Source organism: Lycium barbarum, chromosome 9 (assembly GCF_019175385.1).
Source record: "Lycium barbarum isolate Lr01 chromosome 9, ASM1917538v2, whole genome shotgun sequence".
Classification (NCBI taxonomy): Eukaryota; Viridiplantae; Streptophyta; class Magnoliopsida; order Solanales; family Solanaceae; genus Lycium; species Lycium barbarum.
Window position 1 is genome coordinate 37,646,832 of NC_083345.1, and position 19,575 is coordinate 37,666,406.

The following is a 19,575-nucleotide window of genomic DNA, read 5'->3' on the forward strand; positions in this document are numbered from 1 at the left end:
TGGAGAACAATTACATAATTTAGAAAATTACAACCCTAAAAGTATTTAGTAGTACATAGTATCATAGACACATACTTTTTGGCAATAATTTTACTTTATTTCTTAAGGGCAAATGCTTCTTCTTAAGCTTTCTCTAGCGCATTGCCAATGCAATAGTTCTCAGTGCAGCTTTCCATGCAAGTCCAAAACTTCTCATTATCTGCAAAATTAACCAGAAAATTAATGAGTAAGATCTACGGAACAAGATTAAATATCGTGTTACTAACAATATTTTGTATTGCGCACAAGTGAAATAATTTAATAAAACTCCAGCCTATATTAAGATAATAATATCAAAATGATAGATTTTCAAACTACACTTGGCAAAATCCAGCGTTTATTCATATTAAAACATAAGAAAATTGACTATAAAGCTCATCTATTAATCAATCCAAGGGGTTAAAAGCACCTAAATTCCCTAGCAATTTCATATTGTACCTAAAGGCGAGCAAAAAATTTAAAGTTTATGGGTTCTAAAATTTATTATATGTACATATTGAATAGATTCCTCAACAAATTAAATATACAAAGTTTGAAGCGAAGCTACTAATTAGGCTCTACACCAGTACTTTCTATACCAGATGTCCAGATTCAACCCTGATTGTATCAACAATGACACAATTTCGTGTGTGTAGAAATAGGATTAAGTTTAAACTCCCTGTAGCTATACAACAACATTGTACCTTAAGGGGTCGTTTGGTTGGAAATAACTTATCCCAAAATAACTTATATATCCTGGGATTAGTTATCTCGGGATTAGTTATTCCACCCTTCCACATGAATGAAATAACACTACAATCCGGGGATAACTAATCCCGAGATTAGTTATACCCCGATTTTATCCCAACCAAACGTGGAATAAACTCATCTCAAATATAATTCCGAGATTATTTATTCTTATTTCTCGTACCAAACCAGCCCTAAGTGTGTGTTGCATATGTAGAGGGTTAATATTACGGATGATGTTTAAACTTTCAGTATACAGATGTCATAAAGATAATTTTATAACGAGAAAAAGCGACTCAACTATGCCTATACAAAAAACAAAAAAAATCATTAGAAAATGTTAAAATCTGGTAGCCGAAAAAGAACAAATCAAAAGGAGAGGTACCTATATTGTCCAAAGTCTATAAATAATTAATGTTTAAAGTGTCTTAATTTAATGTTTAACTTTAGGCCACCAATTATATTGAGCTATTCCCGTTTATATATCACATAAATAAAATAAAAATGCTATAACATGTATTGTGCTCCCACACCTTATTGCACATAATGCCGCACATACTGGGTCACGTTCTTGGCCCATAGCATTGTGCTCTGTGAACACAAGCATTGCAACGAACAACACAACTTTCAATGCCATTGAGAGAGTTAGAGCCCGTTTGGATTGGCTTATAAGTTGGCTTATAAGCTGTTTTCAGCTTTTTTGAGTGTTTGGCTGGCCAGCTTAAAGTCATTTTATGCTTAAAATAAGCTCAAAAAAATAATTGGACCAATTTGACTTAGTTTATCTAAAGCAGCTTATAAGCTGAAAACAGCTTATAAGCCAAAAAAAATAAGTTGAACTACCCCAACTTATTTTTTTCAGCTTATAAGCTGCAAACAGCTTTAAGCTGTAAGCCAATCCAAACGGGCTCTTAATTTGCACTATAGGTTATATGTCTTGTTATTTGGTTGATGTACAAAGAAGGTTGTCGTAAATTAAACTTTTTTAACATTGTATCTAGATAAGTTACATTGTGTGATGGAAATTCAACGTTCATAAATAATCACTACTAGAAAATTATTATTTTCCCACTGAAAAATGATTAGTGGCCATTCTCATTGAATGCTGGTGGGAAACCTAAATAGTAGTGTTTTCACCAGAAAAAATCAGAAAGTTTCTCAGTATTTCAATGGGAACTTATTTCCCACCATGTATTTTCCCAGTGAGCTGGTTCAGTGGGAAAATCATGTTATAACATAAATTTTCCACTGAATGTTGATGGGAAAAACCTCTATTTCTAGATAGTGAATACTCCCTCCACACCAACTTATGTAACATTTTTTTTCTTCTCGAGATTCAAACTATGTGAACTTTGAATCTTTGACCAACATCGTAAACATGTATTTTTTTAATAATATTGGCATGAGAAAAATTTCAACTTATAGAGTACATCTTGTATGGTTTTTGAATATCTAAATTTTAATTATAAAATATTGAGTAAATCTAATTCAATTTAGCTTTCAAATTTAGTTAAATTGTCTCTTGATAAGTGAAAATTGTCACATAAATTAAAGTAGAGTACTTATTTCTATTTTGCTATTTTGTAAATACTGGCTTCAGTATCTGCAGATATATATTGATGATTTGGTCATCGTTATTTGCAAGTTTTAAACATCAATACTTGAAATGGTAGCAAATTATTGGTTGTTCGAGAAGTATTTTATTGAAAATAATATAGTTTGCACTCATAAATCTTCAATCTTTTTTCTAAGTGAAATTCATGTTCAATCGCTATTTCAGCTTTCAAATACTCCCTCCGGATCAAAATGAGTGGTCACTTAGTCATTTGCACACCCCTTAAGGAAATACTAACTTCTAGAGAAAAATAGGTAATTTGACTAAACTACCCTTAATTAAATAGACAAATTTGATCAAATAACACTTAATAGCGGCAAATCTGGAAAAATAAGGTTAATTTTTCCTTTGATTTGATAAGTGGACACTCTTTTTGACCCCAGAAAAAAAAAAAAAGCTAAGTGGACATTCTTTTTTATCCGGGGGGAGTACTTTTTTTTTTTTTTTTACTTCAACTTTAGGTAAGTTGTGCAAATTTGTTTGATGGCGAATCCCTGTTCAACCACTTGCAGAACCACCCGGTCGGAAGGGTGTCAATTGAGACTCCCTCTGTCATGACCCGGGCCGATAAGTCGTAACACGAGTGTCTGACCTCTAGTGACCAAACACTCCTGCACTCATATCTAGACCATACTAAACATCAAGGGCCCATAATTGACTTAAACTAATCTCATAAAAAGGGTGACATAATGAAATCTATACATTTACATACATACAAGCTGAAGGAACAGTGCAAGCCGACTAGGCCACTACATATACTGTACACAAAAGAATAGGAGCCCACAAGGCTACATCATCAGACATATACATGCATCTGTCTACAGACCTCTAGTGGAGTAGAAAACTGTAGAAAGGACGAGACATGCCCCGTCATACCCATATGCATATACATCTCCAAAAGAATGGCATACCAAAATAGACTGCAGCTCCGGATCAAATGGAGCGCATCAACTACTGCTGAATAAAGGTCCTACTGAGCGGGACCACTTGTCTGTCTACCTGTACCTGCAGGCATGAACGCAACCCTCCCCTGAGCAATAGGGGAGTCAGTACGAATAATGTACTGAGTATGTAAGGCATAAGAGCAACATAAGTATAAGCATGAGAATCATGAACAAAATCTGGAACTCAAAGCTAAACTGACTATCTGTATAGATTTGTATGAACAAGTATTTGTATAACTAAAAATGGCTCTGTGGGCGCATAGTATGCCTGCTCTCAATGATAATCATGATCATGTATATAAATATAGGTCATAGTGCTGAGAAACGTTCAACCCGATCCATATATCATATAATAGTGCCGAGGGACGTACCGCCCAATCCATATATAATAGTGTCGAGGAACGTACGGCCCGATCCATATATCATATAATAGTGCCGAGGAACGTACGGCCCGATCCATATTTTATCATCAAGGTGCACCAGCTGATCAGGTGGTAATGCGTATATAACGCCTATCCCTTTCCCCATACCCCATGTACATATAATACGCGTATATAACGCCTTCTGGTCACTGGTCAATATGCATATGAATATATGAATGCAATGTATGTATAAACTGAGTACATAAAACTCTCGGAATGACACATGGTCGTACTATCTTCCGATGAACATCTTTTGAGCTAACATCATCACTATAATAAATCTCAAGACCCATGAACAGAAGGAACAATCATACGGGGTATAGGAACATCAAAGACTGACATACTCCTAGTGCTTCTAAGAGAAGAGTAATATGGAAGCTCATTTAATCATTTGCTGGCTCATAACATAGGATCATGCCAAAATGAAGAAGGAATAGCCTTAACATACCTTAACGTCTCCTTAATCGTTTAACGTTCTCCTCTCACGTTCACAAGATCTACATTAAAAAGGATCATACTAAGGTTAAGTCTTAAAGACACTCTTAAGTTCAAACTAGAATAATTCATGAGCTAGAGAAAATTGGGCAGCATTTCCTCTGTTTTATAGACTTCCATCATATCATAAAACAACTCTCAATCAACAATGACATTATCATCAATTTCGTAATTAAGAGACTTCATTACATGCTCAAAACTCCTTTTCATAACCAACACATAACAACAATTTCAATACAACTTTATATACACTCGTATACCACACTTCCTCATCATCATTACTATCATTCTTAGCAAGATTATACCTCAAGTACTCCAACAATTACGACTGAATCCAATTTACTACTCATAGCATCATCAAACCCACATTTGAACTTCTTCTTTTGCTTTCTTTCCCTCAATCAAGTTATTCAACAACTAGACATTCTTAATACCATGGAAACATGCATAAAAACTCACCTTAATCACATAGGAGTAATCTTGGAACCAAATCATTCACTTGAGTGAAACCCCAACTTCAATACCAAGGAAAATATCGAGTTCTACAAAACCCTAGTGAACTTTCCAACACTTGGATTCTTTGATTCTTGCTATTTGATCTCTAATATCCCTTGGGTTTGTGGAGAATAAGTTTGAGAGAAAGTTCTAGGGTTTTTAAGACTTGGGGAAATGTTGGAAATGAAATAAATGAACTAGGGTCATCTATTTATACAAAAAAGAAAAAGCTGCCCGTCATGGTTATACGGACACTTATACGGTCTGTGTAAGTGACCGTATAATGCAACCATGGAAACACCCTTCTCTGCCATGGTTATACGGACCATTTATACGGGCCGTATAACTTTATACAGTCCGTATAAGTGGTCGTATAACCCACAGTTTTTCGAAAACTTCTCTCGACGATTCGTTTAACTTCCAATCCTTGTGGAACCTTCTTAATACTTACATAACACTTCATTAACCATCTAAGGGGCCTCATAACTCTCTCTCAAGGTGACGCTAGGCAATGCATAGCTCAAATGATACGAAATTTTCCAAAACATGGCTCAACCTTAACTTTCTCCGACGACTTACTTCCTTAACCTCAAATGCCTTTGGAATCTTAATTAGAATCATCAAACATCCTTCTTCACCTTGCAAGGGCTTCATGTCCACTTAAGGTTTACATTGGCATGTTCATAATGCGAGCGACGTAAAATTCTAAGGTGTAACGCCTTCATTGAAAATTACACTATGTAAATAGTAAAATAATTTCTTTTTATACATATATACTATATCTAAGATAAGTTGTGTGAATTTGTGTGATGGATAAGTACGGTCGACTTGTGGCAGAACCACCCTCGTCCATGTCCCAATACAACTCGTGGGTCGAGCGGGCACCCACATTATCCCCCTGGTGAGCGAAACCTTCCCTTACTACACATCATTCTAAGTAATCATGTGGAATCGAACATAGTTAAATAAGAAGTCTAGATATATATATATATATATATATATATAAATACTAAGTAATATGCGGGAGTAATAATACATAGCAAATACCTATAGACCTGGTCTAGACTCGTACAAGAGCTCTAATCATACAACAATATCCGGAACTGAAAACTAGTATTAAATACAAATAAAAGTTGTTTGTAGACTCAAATAACAGAAAGCAGAAGGAAGAAATTTGGGCTGCAGGATCTGACAGTAGCTCACCCTGGGATCACTAGTAGGTAGGCCTCGGGATCACTCGTGAGGCTGGGATGTGGATCCGGTGACAAACTCTGCACTCAGAAAAAGAGTACAGCAAGAGTAGAATCAGTACAACACAAATAATGGTAAGCATCATAGGCCGTCAAAGATTAGTTCCCATATATAAAGGAAAGAAACTAATAGGTAAGTGGATAAGCAATCAAGTACAGTCAATAGTAGTCTCAAGTATAAAATCGGTTTAAGTGCAGTGTTAGTCCATGTACAAGATCAACCAAATGTATAAGATGCCGTCAACACGGTCAATATGGATGAGTAAATGTGTATGAGATGCAAGTAATGCAATGCACTGGCCAATCTTGAACTGTACACACATACTAAGGGCAAAGCCTCATAGTCATGACCCTTGGGGGCCCACGATGTCCATGTACTCACACAGAAATATCCACTAGGGCTCACACAAAACGCCGCCACTAGGTTTACTCATATTCCAATATCCGCTAGGGCTCACACAGAATTTTCTTTATTACCTTTGCCAGTTGGGCCCTCACAGAGGACCCTTGTTTCCATAGTAACCATTGATGCATAAGAATGGATGATAGATAAATGATTGGATAAGTCTCGATCAACAACTCAAATCATTAATACGTAATAAGAATGCATGCCATGCATGATGCCAACATCAATGGTAAATCATATCAAGTCTCATCAGTCACCTATCATGAAGTACACAACACAATTTCAAGCCATTTTCATTATCCCTCCTTTTTCCGATGATAAGTGAGATATCAAGAGAGAGATGAATGTAAAGACAAATCACAAGTATATCAAACATGACAACAAGCCCACATAACAGCTGACGGAACTAACCTATTTGGATTTCACCTCCATACCATGACCGAAGGCCTATCATGTTTTCCCCGTCAATAACTAAACTCTACATATGCTTCAGTACTAATCGAAGTCTAACCATAGGGCAAGTCGTAACCTACCTCAGTGCCGAATAGGTGCCACGAACTATCCAACACGAGTCTTCCCTTTACGAAGAGCTTCCGAACAGTCGAAGTCTATTCAACAATGTAATCTACATTAGAATCTGAGACTAACGATACCCACATTGCTACAATACGATTCGAATCGAATGTAACCCTTAAATTGGAAACCCGGGCCCACAATGGCAAAAACGAAAATTCAAGTTGGAAACGGTCAACCCAAAGCTTAGGAAGTCCACTAATTATCAACACAAACTAGTCCCAATTTAGCATCAATTTCATCATTACTTGAAAACCCCCAATTTCCATAATCAAAATCTTGAATTAAAGGGATATTCAACTTCGCAACTAGTTACCTCAAGATTAGATGATTAGAACCAATTAAATTCCCTAACAAAACATAATTAAGGAAGAAAAGATGGTTCAACTCAACCTAGGGTTTATCACCCCAAAACTCCCCACCTAACATGATTTTCTATAAGATTTTTCCTATCATTAATGATAACATAAACAAGATAAATTAATAGAACGCTTACGCAATGGAAGAATCCTCTACAAGCTCTTCAAAGTTGCCCTCAAATACTCTCTAGGTCTCCAATTTAGTGATGAGGAGAAATGATTCGAAATTGGGAATATAAGGTTTCTGTTCAGCGATTCTCGCATCCGCGAACACCTTGTCCGCAGATGCGGACTCGCCTCCGCGAAGAACTACTTGCCTACACGGAGTCACTTGCCACCTCATTTCCTCGCGTCTGCGAGCCAAGTCCCGCATAGGCGGACCCGCAGATTTGAACCCACGTCCGCAGAGGCGGAACACCAGAAACCAGCAAAATTTAGTTTTTCACCAAGTCCAACCCAAAACCCGACACTCATCCGAGACCCTTTGGATACAAACCAAATATGCATGCCAATGTAAAAACACGCTACGAACTCGCCGTGCCCTCGGAATTCCCAAGGAGGTCAACTTGACCCGGTCAACCCCCAAAACCCCAAAAACAAGTTTCCAACCAAGTGACCAAAACGCTCCCGAGTGCCTCAGGAACCGAACCAACCACCCCCCACCAAGTTATAGACGACTCTGCGAACCTCATGGAATCGATGAAATTCCCAAAAAGGTTCGTTTACCTAAAAGTCACTTTAAGCCTCTAATTTCCTCAATTTTGGCTAAGACTCGCCCGACTACCTCGGGAACCGTTCCACCCTTTACCACAAGTCAAAAGTCTTAAATGACCAAATGCGCCGTCACAGTCCAAAGGGTATCAATTGAGAGTCCTTTATTGGAACGTCATATATTTACGTTACGTTCTATATTTTGACTCACCTGACTCCGCCACTGTATTTAACAATAAATACTATTTTAATTTGCAAATTTTCGCTTTCGTATTTGTGGATATTGGTTTGACTATCAGTATTTGCAAGTTTTAAAGTACTTCAGTACTTGAAATGCTAGCGAAATATTAGTCGTTTGAAAAATATAATAACCAAAACAATAATTTCAACGCACAAATCTTCAATAAAAAATTATTAGTGAAATTTATGTTCAGGCACAATTTTCAAATACTTTTTTCTAATTCAACTTCAAATAAACTCTTTTCAGAAATAAAAAATTTCAGGTTCAACCAAATATACTCGTAAAACGCCTAAAGCATGAATCATGCATGGTTATTGAATTTTCCTACACTTTTAGTCACGACATAAGCTCAGCGTGTGATGACAAAATACAAAAGATTCTAAGAAAGGGACAATTACATAAGACAAAAACAAAAGTAACAAATCAGTGGTCCACTTTTATATGAACAAGGGAAAAGCAAATATTTTATGATTTAGAACAGATATATCCCTCATTAAAAAAGTAGTGCATATATACTCATGTAGTTACATAAGTGGTGCAAAACTACCCTTTGCGCTAACAGATTTTTAAAAAATAAAATCATTTAGCTTGTTTTTTAAATAAGAAAATGCCACGTGGCTTTAAAAAAATAAGCCCACCTATTTTTTTACTAGACTTATCTTTAAAGTCACGTGGTAATTTTTTTTCTTGTGGGTCGGGTCTGGGTCATTTAAAAAATGAGTAGACTTAGTTTTTTTAAAGCCGAGGGATATTTTTTTAAAACAACCGAGACAACCCACTGGAAAGAAAATGCCTCGTGACTTTAAAAAAAATAAGTTTACTAAAAAAATGGGTAGACTTATATTTTTTAAAGCCACGTGACATTTTCTTAATTAAAAGATAAGCTAAATGATTTTTCAAAAAGAAATTGGCTACGAAAAGGATATATTTGCACCATTTCTGTAACGGCAAGGGTATATTTGCACCATTTTTGTAACGGCAGAGATATATATGCACCACTTTTTAACGGAAGTATATCTGCTCTAAATCGCAAAATTAAGGGGTATATTTACACCTTTGCCCTATGAACAATAAAGTTCCGATTTTCTTTTACTTTGTTTCATTTTTAATGGTCCTAATCTAGAACATGTGTTAAATATGTATCTAACAAGAGTTGTTAAATATGTATCTAACAAAAGCCACGAGTTATATACTCTCTCTATCTCAATTTATGTGCTATAATAACTTTTAAAAATTTGACCGTGAATTTAGATATAGTAGTTTTTCGTTTTTTTTAAGGTGCAAATATACCCCTCGACAATGCGATTTAGAGCAGATATGACCCTCGTTAAAAAATTGGTGCGATATACCCCTACCGTTTACAAATGGTGCAAATATACCACTATCGTTACACAGATAGTGCAAATATATCGTTTACGCTGACATAATTTTTTAAAAATTATTTAGCTTATTTTTAAATTAAAAAAATGTCACGTGACTTTAAAAAATAAGTCTACCCATTTCTTTTGAGTAGACTTATTTTTTTAAGGAAAATTTACAGCCCATAACTACCTCTAAGACTTATTTATTAGTAATAGCTACCTTTTTTTAAATTTTTTTTGGTAGCTTAATTATTTATCAAATTACCATCTATAACTTGTTTTTGTAACTACAGTGTATTTCTCTAAAAATAAGGTACTTCTCTCCCACTTACCCACAATCTCTTTCTTCTTTTTTTTCAAATATTTTTCTCTCACATCTTCAATTCACAGCCGTATTTTACTCCCATTATTCTTCACCATAATTAGCACGATTTCTTCTTCTTCCTTATCAGTTACCCAATCTCTACAGGTAACTCATTTTCGTTATGTTATTTGTTGTATTTCTCTTCAATTGTTCATAAATTTCATCGTCTTTACCTTCACTTTTCATTCAATTTTTTATATATATTTTCAGCCATTGTTAGAGTATCTTCAACAAGCTCTAACTCTCCATTTTAATGGCGGATATTGATACTCCAAGCAAAAATACACCAGTGGCAACAAGAAAAGCAGTGGAGGATCTTCAGCCAATGGCCGAAGCTCAGCCATAACAATTCGTTTGCTAAATCTCCATGGATAGGCCGAAATAAGAGGAACATCCTTCTCATGTTTGCTAATCATACGGTGTTATTTATCTTATGAGTGATGAAGAATAATATTGATTATAGCAATACGATATTGTAGCATCATCTAGGAGCAAGAGAATAGGTTGTTGTAGAAACACCATTGATAAGAGTTGTGGAGCTTCATGCCCACCAAGTGTTTGATAAAATGTTTAGGTATATTTCAATGTATTTCTGTGTATCAACAAACAGTATATCTAATTTTTCAGTATATTTCAGTGTATTATTTCGTTGTATTTAAATGTATTTATCTTTTTTTTGGTGTAGAGCCTATTTTTACTTCACTTTGTTTTCACGATTTTTGTATTTCGCTGTATTTCAATGTATTTCTGCATTTTGTATTTCTAATTTATGAAATAGTTTCTGATATATTTCATTGTATTCCATTGTATATACGCATACTACAACTTTATATTTCTTAAACAATCAACCATATTTCATTATATTCCAGTGTATATTTTTCTATATTTGGAAGTTTTCATATCTTTAGTAGTTTTTGAATTCAAAAAGTTTTGATTGTGATAAAAGTTGAGAGAGATTCGTGAGCTATTATGGAATGCGTGAAATATGGTTGATTTAATTTAACTTACCATTTAAAAAGAAAAAGAAGAATCCTTTTCAAAAATATAGCCTATTTTTACTCATCCCGATTTTGTATTTCACTGTATTTCAAAAAATTTGTTCCATAAATAGCTCCTGATTTCACTGGAGCGTGTTTACTGTTCACTGTAATTCTCTATATTTCAAAAAAACAGAAATACAAGCATTTTTAAAGAAAAGTAGTTACGCTTGGTAATTTTACATTTTATAGTTATATCTAGTTAGAAGTCAATAAAATGTAGCTATTTATGTAAGTTTCACTTTTTTTAAAGCCACATGATAATTTTTTTACCTGGTGGGTTGGGTTTGATTCGTTTAAGAAAATATCTCTATGGCTTAACAAAAACATAAGTCTACCGTTTTTTTAAACGAACTAGACCCAATCCACTAGGAAAAAAAATTACGTGTCTTTAAAAAAATAAGTTTACTTAAAATAATAGGTAGACTTTTTTTTTAAAAAGCTACGTGGCATTTTTTAATTAAAAATAAGCTAATTGATTTTTAATGAAAATTTCGTCAACAAAAAGGGTATATTTGCTACATTTGTGTATCGGCAGGGGTATATATGCACCACTCTTTTAACGAGGGGTATATCTGCTCTAATCACACAGTTGAGGGGTATATTTGCACCTTTACCCAAAAAAAAAAAATAGAATTGTTCATATTTGAAAACTACGCAAGTAGTAGTCACAAATAATTACAATTCAAAATATTTAAAGGGCATATGAAAAATTATTGTCAAAGAAAAACTCGTTTGACTTTCGAAATACGAACACCGACACATAAATCAGGACGGATAGAGTATTACCACTCGTGAATAGGCCAGATGCTATATGTGTTTACCCTCAAGGGTTGTGGCAATGGGATGAATAGGATCTCCTCATCCTTAATTAGAGGTTTCTATTTCTGAGTTCGAAAAAAATCACTTAAGAAGTGCTTTCCCCTATAATGGTCTTACTTCCGATGCGAATTTGGGGTAGTGGAACCAGTAGGTTGCGGATATGGAATGATTATGATTTTAACACTTGCGTGATTGTTAAGATTATGCATAGCTAGTTTTTTTAGTTCTAGAATTTTGGGCTTTGCGTGAACATTGTGTTTGAAACTCAAATTGACGTTTATTGATTTATTTATTCAATTATGTGCTTAATTACTTAATAGCGTTGCCAACAAATTGAATACTATTTAAGAACCTCAAATTGAACCGGAAGTGTCATTGAATATAATAAGCTTTTGAATCTATGCATTAGAGACGGATTTGCAACTAGGATAAACATATACCTAATTGCCTTGCTTAATTAGTTTTAAACGAATTTGTTAATACGTTCATGCTTGTTCTAATTCCATAAAAATATAAGCATCACGTTAACTTGAATAGGCAAATAGGAACTAGAAAATTCTTACAAGCAATATGAACCCTATCAACTAATAAACCAAATAAGTCAATCGGTCAATTTAGGTGGATAATACAACGGGTTTGTTAGCTAACACATAACCCTGTAAATTTTTTCTCATCAATTTTGCCCTAGGTTTGCCTACATATTTCTTTATTGCTTGTTTTAATTATTTACAATTTTTGCAATAGTTTTAATTAATCACAAAACTTTTGAAAAAGTTGCTTGAATGATTAATTAATACTCCATATAAGTTTAATTTAGATAATAATTTCTAATAAATTTTGTGGAATCATACTCAATCTCATCGTTTTATTGCTTTTGGATCACATATATATGGGGTTGCACGTAAGAGCAATATTTAACATGAGTTTTTCCTGGTTGGATTGGAAATTGTATGACAACGTAAAGAAACTACTGATATTTAAAGATCGCATAGCTCTAGAGAGCCATAATTTGTGCTCCACGACATTTGATTAAATAGTGAAATAAAACGAGCCAGAACGGAACACAATGAGTATGGAGGATAGAATTCATATAACTGACCTGCAAATTTGGAATTGAAGCGTAATAGTTATTGGTAGTTCTTAGTTATATCTGACACGTCATGCTTTGATTCAACATATTAAGCATGCAATACACTAATAGATTTATTTTGATTGAAAATTCAATGAAGAAAATAATAATCCAATAAAAAAGAAAATTCAAAAAAACAAAACTACACACTTCATTAAGTGAAAATCTTCACTTTGCAAAATAAAAGGAGACACTCATCGATCAGTGCCAAGGTTTTCATTTTATTAATAGCAGGCACTGTGGGCTGGTGATGCAGGGACCAGCAAAGCCATTTTTCCTTATCCCATTGTCAATCCTAATCATAAAAGTCTGAAATGAATTAAACATAGTATTCAAGCATTATTAGCCTCTATATCAGGCATGCTCCTCTTATGGGGTACACTGCATGTTGTGGACAAAGACAGAATTACTTACAAGGAGGTGTTAAGTAGAGCAATAGGTTGATAGAAAAGAGAGGGCTCATTGATTTACCTAAACCTTTCGCATAATTCACTTACAAGCCACCTAGAACAACTTCATTACTATAATCTAGAGTATATTGAAATTACATTTAACTTCCTTCAAAGTTGTCTACGTTTTTTATGTAATTTAAGCAGTCTTACCCTTCTGAATTCATCACACAACAAATTCAGCGATCCAGTTCTACATTGCTTGGATAGCCATAGTTGAACTATTGCTGCTAGACTTGAGAAAGAATAGTTTCAGTGAGAGTCTTCCACCGTTATGTACGCCGAGCACTTCATTGATGACTATTGTCTTGAATGAAAATCAATTTGAAGGAACTACCCTATTTGATTACACAATTTGAAGATTTTTTTCATGTCTGTCATCTAGTTTCATCATTCTCCAGCTTTCATAACTTTTGCAAGCAATGAGCTACTAAATTTGTTAGGAGAAAGATCGAGAATCCGCAACATGGGAAAGCAAAAGTTAGTTTGGTGCACTTGTAGTCCATGGAACTTGTTCGACTTCAATATAAGGACCCACACCCCTCCAAGAGATGCTAGACGAGCTGGAAAGTCTTCAACTTTACGGTTGAGCAATGACATAGTCCCTCTAAATTGATTATCATTCAAGACAGCGGTCATCAATGAAGTGCTCGAGTACATAACGATGGAAGACTCCCACTGAAATTATTTTTTATCAAAGTTTGGAACCAATAACTCAGTCATGCTACCCCAGCAATGTGGAGCCAACTCACTAAAGTTGCTGTGTGAAAAATTCAGAAGGGTAAGGCTGGCCAAGTGAAAAATATAGAAGGTAAAGACAACCTTGCAGGAAGTTAAAGTTACTTATAAGATCAAGATTCTCCAGATTATAGTAATAAAGTTGTTCTAAGTGGTTTGTATGTGAATTATGTGAAAGGTTTAGGTGGACCAATGAGTCGCCTCTTTTCTATCAACCTATGATTCTATGGAACACCTCATTGTAAGTTGTTGTACAGAAAAGAGAACATAGATCCCCTCAAGCTATTGTTCTACACAACATGAATAAACAAGGTTTTCCCCAGTAATGAACTGTCGGTTGATGGGCTCACTTTATTATAGGGGTATACAACTATAAGGAATGTACTGACCTAATATGTTACAGCAACACCCAATTCATATGCCAAAATTGCAGTATACTATCATGGGGCTTCTCTTCAAGGGGCAGCTTCTCACTCTCTGGAATACTTCCATGCTGTAGGTACCAAATGATATAAGATGGGTGAGTTTATACACATTATATCAGTCTACACATAAAAGAGTAGATGCATCAACTTTATAGTGAATCACTAAGCACGATTGCTGTTACTATTATTACTCCCTACTGTGGTTAAGATGTACCTCGAGATGAAGTTAACTGAGTACTGTTTGCACATAGAAAATATAATATCGACAAACAAAAACAGAAATCCACTTATCACATGAATGCCACAAGGCCTAAAGCAGGCATCTTTTTCTTTTGATTTTCTTATAGAAATTTTTTTCTTGTGCTTTCTTTTCACTTTCTTTTGGGTTTCCGTATCCTTTAGTTACCCTCTCTGATTCTTCCTTTAGTTACCCTCTCTGATTCTTCTCAAACTGTTTGTTTGCTTTCCTGAAACAAATTTTCCTGTATTCAAGGAGAACTAAGAAGAATGTCGGAATGCGAGGCTATTGTTCATCTCTAGTGATCAAAGACATTCTAGGATTTTCAATACATATCTCTTAAAATAATGGCTATAGGAGCCAATGAACAGCAACTTTATTTTTCTATATCAAACTTTCAACTGTAAACGGAAAAGTGAATAGAGAACACTTTCATACCGAAGAAGTCTTGAGCGACAATTGCAACACAAATAAAACAATGATGTCTTTTCTAGTCAAATGATGGACTAAGGGATACCTATCCCCCCAAAAAAAAAAAAAAAAAAAAAAACAGAGGATGAGTTAGAGAAATAGCCTAACCAGCATTCTCAATTGTCACGAAGGAGCCGAACACGATCTTGAATCAGTTTCCTTTCCCAATCTGCTACATCCGCGAAGGCATGATCTGGAAGATTCTCAAAGGGCTCCTTCCACTGATCATTTTTAGCCAAATCATAAGTAGCTCCTCGTATTGACCTTTTGTTGGGCCCACAGGGTCTCTTTGAAATGAGCATATCATAGGCTGTATTTAGCTGCTCAACAAGCACTTCAAGATCTCAGGACATACAGCAATCAAATGGGCTTTCATTATTAGACCAAGGATGGAGGATTGATTCATAAATAATGTTTCCGAATTTGGAAAAAAAAATCAATGGTCATATGAAAGGTGAAATCTTACATCCATTCCACAGAACCAGAACATATAAGCAATTGAAACAGCAGGGGCCCTTCCTAATCCAGCAGTGCAATGTACATACACTCTTCCTTTTCCTTGTGAAATCGCCCACTCCAGTGATGAAACAGCTTTAGGTAATACACCCCTCAAGGAATCTGGATCAAAATCTCTTGCCTGCAATTAAAGTATATGTGATGATCAAAATACAGAAAACGAGTGGCGTCTTGGAAAAAAATAATATGCCAAAACCTAATTTTTTTTTTATTTTCTTAGGCTAAAAACCTGATAAAAAAAAGTGATTTGAATTCCAGAATTTGCAACCAAAAGAAAATAAAAGCAAGCAAATGGTACCCTTATTCTACCACACATCTACAAACTATATCCACCACATTGAAAACATTGAAGCCTAGTTATATTCTAAAACCGGAACTTCAGGACAAGGAGCCAGAGCATTATCTTTATGCTATAAAGCAAGTCTGCAACAGTCCTGAACCAGTCATCAATGCTACGGAAATATAGTACTTGATGTTAGTGAAGTATAGGATTAACAAAAAGTAAACTACCTCAATTCACATCAAAATTGTCGACTGTTGAAGGAAATACGTGTTACAATTATTTTCGCGAAACAGAATACTAGTATAGACCAATGGTTTAAGGGATAACGGTCAGCCCAGAAAAGCAAAAGAAGAAAAGGGAGAAGATTTACTTACAGGCCTTCTCATGTGATGAATTCCAACCTCTGAACATCTTCTAATGATAGAGTGGAGGTCTATTCCCCAATACTCAATATCTTTGTCCTGCTGCAAGTTTAGTATAAAAGCGACATTCTCCTCTTTCTTCAAATGATCTATATCTTCTATTTTCTGGGGCTGCGAGCCAACAATGAGATTTTCTGTTATCAATGTGTAGTTCATTCCTGCAGTAAAAATTATACTTGTAAGCTGTCTATCTACACTTCTTACTATAGCTATCATCTCTTCCTGACAAGTACTACTTATAGAAGAGCCAAATCATTCGGAATATAGCATAATTGCTAATTCAATACAAAGCAGAAATAACATCACAAATTGTACACTGTTCAGATGCTCCTACCAGAACATTTTTTTATTTAGATCTATTAAGCAAGGGGCTTATTTTGGCTAGTCCATTATTTCATATTGATCAAGCTTTTAAGTAGAGTAAACAGCAAACACTTCTCCAAATTCAACCATGAGCTGGAGTTTAAAGTTTTGTTTCCCATAAAGTGATCTACAAAAAGAAGAAAAAGGATCCAACACCTTAAACTTGTTCTTTTTCACTAAAGGGGTAATACAAATAGAAGCTTGGTGTGGTTTACATAAAGTCATTAGACATACATAACCCACAATAGAAAGTCAAAGAGCAGACCAAGATCCACCTTTCAGGGATCCATGATTTCTTAACCTGTTTGGCCATAAAAATTATTTACTTTTTTTCCGAAACTGGTGTTTGGCCATGAAAATTCCAAATTCAACTTGAATTTATATTTCAAAATTTGAGAAACCACCTTATAACCCGATTTTCAACTCACTTTTCACTTTTGCATTTGTGTTTAAGTACATTCAAGCATGAACATTATTCCAAATATTTTTTACAAAAAGTACAACCGAACACAACTCCGTCTTCAACTCCAACTCCATAAGTTCCAAATAAAGTGAAAAATATCTGGAATATATGGCCAAACGCCTACTTAATTCAAACAGATTCACTTAAATGTCAAAAAACCCAACCCTTTCTAAAAATTAAGTTGCTAACGCCCAGATCTTAAAAGGTAAAAGGTAAGAAAGTGAGGATCCAAATAAATAAGAAAGTTAAGAGAAGTGACCATGGAAAAATAAAAGTTGTAAAAGGTAAAGGCTGTAACTAGAAATCACTACAATTGTCTCTGTGATACAGTTCGAATTTCAGAAGTCAAATTTCTTTATTTGACCGTGAATTCGAACATACAATCTTTAAGTGTTTCAAATAATGATTTGCATATTTAAAAACTACCTAAAAAGTACTACTATAAGCCACAATAATTAATAATTTAAAACATTTAAAAGTCATAGGATAAATCGCGGTAAAAAAATTTCGGGTTTGACTCTTTAAATCCAAAATGTATCACAGGGAACATAGGGAGTATTAGATTGGTACAAGTAAAAAGTAAATGTGCTATTGGATGAGTGAAATACCAAGTTCATGATGATATTCATAAGGGTTCCTCATCATTCTCTTCATAGCTAAGTTATATTCCTCCATCTTATTACTTGTTGAGGTAGCATGGCATTGTTCAACTTCACTTTCAGGAAGTTTGCAAGAAATCTTGAAGGACTTGTTTGCAGTTTTCTTGGTTAATAATAAAGAAGAGAATAACAATGGATTCTTTTGAACTTGGGAGGGTACTAGCCATGAAGAACACAAGCAAGTGGAGTTCCAGAGAGCTCCCATTATCTCTTTGTGAAATTGTGGTCAGCTAATCCACTTGCTAGATTTTTCTATGTTCACCATGTGACTCAAGTCTCAATGACCCCCTGTTTCCACAGTCTTAGAATGTTTCGGGCCTAAATGTATGGGCCTGTACAGCGTTATTTCTACTTTTTTTTACGCGGAGTGCTTCTTTTGGGCTGGTCTTTATATTTTGCCCCTCATTTATACCTTCTTTAATTTTTGCCCTTGTCGCCTGTTTAATGAAAGTTTTTTTGACGAAATTACCCTTACCCCATTAAAACTCTTTCTATTTCATCATTTTCCCTTTTATTTTCTTTTTTTTTTTGCTTCTTCGTGCTCTGTTTTGTGTCTGTCTTATTTGTTCTAAAATTTAGGTACGAATTTGGATATTTTGCTCGTTTCAATATTTGTTTTTATGTTAAATTATCGTTTGTTGAATTGATATCTTTGTCTTCGTCATTTTTTATATTTAATTGATCCTTTTTTATTTAAAATTATAGTGTTTTGTTACAGTGTCTGTATGATTTTTTGAACTTTAGTTTCGTTCCCCATGTATATATTTCGGTTTTTTGAATGTCGTAATATGTTTTAGTTGATTTTGATATGCGTTTTGGTTTTCTCTTTGTTGAATCTTTGAAGTTTTGCCTGTGAACAGCTGTTTTATGTTGTTGCTATTGTTTTTGTTTAATAATCTGGTTTTTGTGAAGAATCTGTTTGTCTGAGGCAACATATGCCAGGTCCGGCAGAGTTCTTGGTTTTTGAAACTGAAGTTATGCCGGTTCCGGCATAACTTCATGAATTAAGTTAATTTATGCGTGTCTTGGTTTTTTGGTGTTGTCTTGTTAATAATTTTGGTTTTTATGCAATCTTATGTGTTTTGGTGTTGTTTTGTTAATAATGTTTTATTTTGCTTATGAAAATGAAAGTTTCCTCTAACAGCATACTTTGTGCTTTTGTAAAGTGAACTTCTGCCTCCTCCGGCATACTTTTCTAGTTCTTAACACTTGTATACTTGATGTTTTGCTTATGAAAATGAAAGTTTTCCTCTAACAGCATACTTTGTTCTTTTGTAAAGTGAACTTCTGCCTCCTCCGGCAGGCTTGTCTAATTCTTAACACTTGTGTACTTTTTTATTTTGCTTATGAAAATGAAAGTTGCCTCTAACAGCATACTTTGTTCTTTTGTAAAGTGAACTTGTGCCTCCTCCGGCAGACTTGTCTAATTCTTAACACTTGTGTACTTTTTTATTTTGCTTATGAAAATGAAAGTTGCCTCTAACAGCATACTTTGTTCTTTTGTAAAGTAAACTTCTGCCTCCTCCGGCAGACTTGTCTAATTCTTAACACTTGTGTAC

At 34.6% G+C, this 19,575-nt stretch overlaps 1 protein-coding gene across 4 annotated transcripts; it reads right to left on the bottom strand.

Moving 5' to 3' along the window:
• Window positions 1–13,190: 13,190 nt before the first annotated feature.
• LOC132611325 (phosphoglucan phosphatase LSF2, chloroplastic) lies at window positions 13,191–18,325 on the bottom strand. 4 transcript variants are annotated; one of them, XR_009571542.1, is made up of 6 exons: window positions 17,966–18,319; window positions 16,484–16,689; window positions 15,777–15,947; window positions 15,419–15,630; window positions 14,566–14,669; window positions 13,191–13,284 (listed from the first exon to the last, which is right to left on the bottom strand). XR_009571542.1 is itself a non-coding variant. In XM_060325754.1 (5 exons), exons 1-4 carry the CDS (start codon window positions 18,219–18,221, stop codon window positions 15,427–15,429), a joined length of 837 nt encoding a protein of 278 aa, XP_060181737.1. In that variant the 5' UTR covers window positions 18,222–18,319; the 3' UTR covers window positions 13,191–14,669; window positions 15,419–15,426. The 4 variants fall into 4 exon arrangements, 2 of the variants coding, with proteins under 2 accessions (XP_060181737.1, XP_060181738.1); XR_009571543.1 differs by having other exon boundaries at window positions 13,191–13,298; XM_060325754.1 differs by having other exon boundaries at window positions 13,191–14,669.
• Window positions 18,326–19,575: the final 1,250 nt, after the last annotated feature.

Bases quoted from the DNA above. Each gene is read 5' to 3' on its own strand.
- LOC132611325 (XM_060325754.1), bottom strand. From the start codon at position 18,221: ATGGGAGCTCTCTGGAACTCCACTTGCTTGTGTTCTTCATGGCTAGTA. The intron at 16,690-17,965 runs GTATTTCACTCA...TTTTTACTGCAG, and splicing joins TGAATATCATCATGAACTTG to GAATGAACTACACATTGATA. The intron at 15,631-15,776 runs GTAAGATTTCAC...CTTGTTGAGCAG, and splicing joins TCTGGTTCTGTGGAATGGAT to CTAAATACAGCCTATGATAT.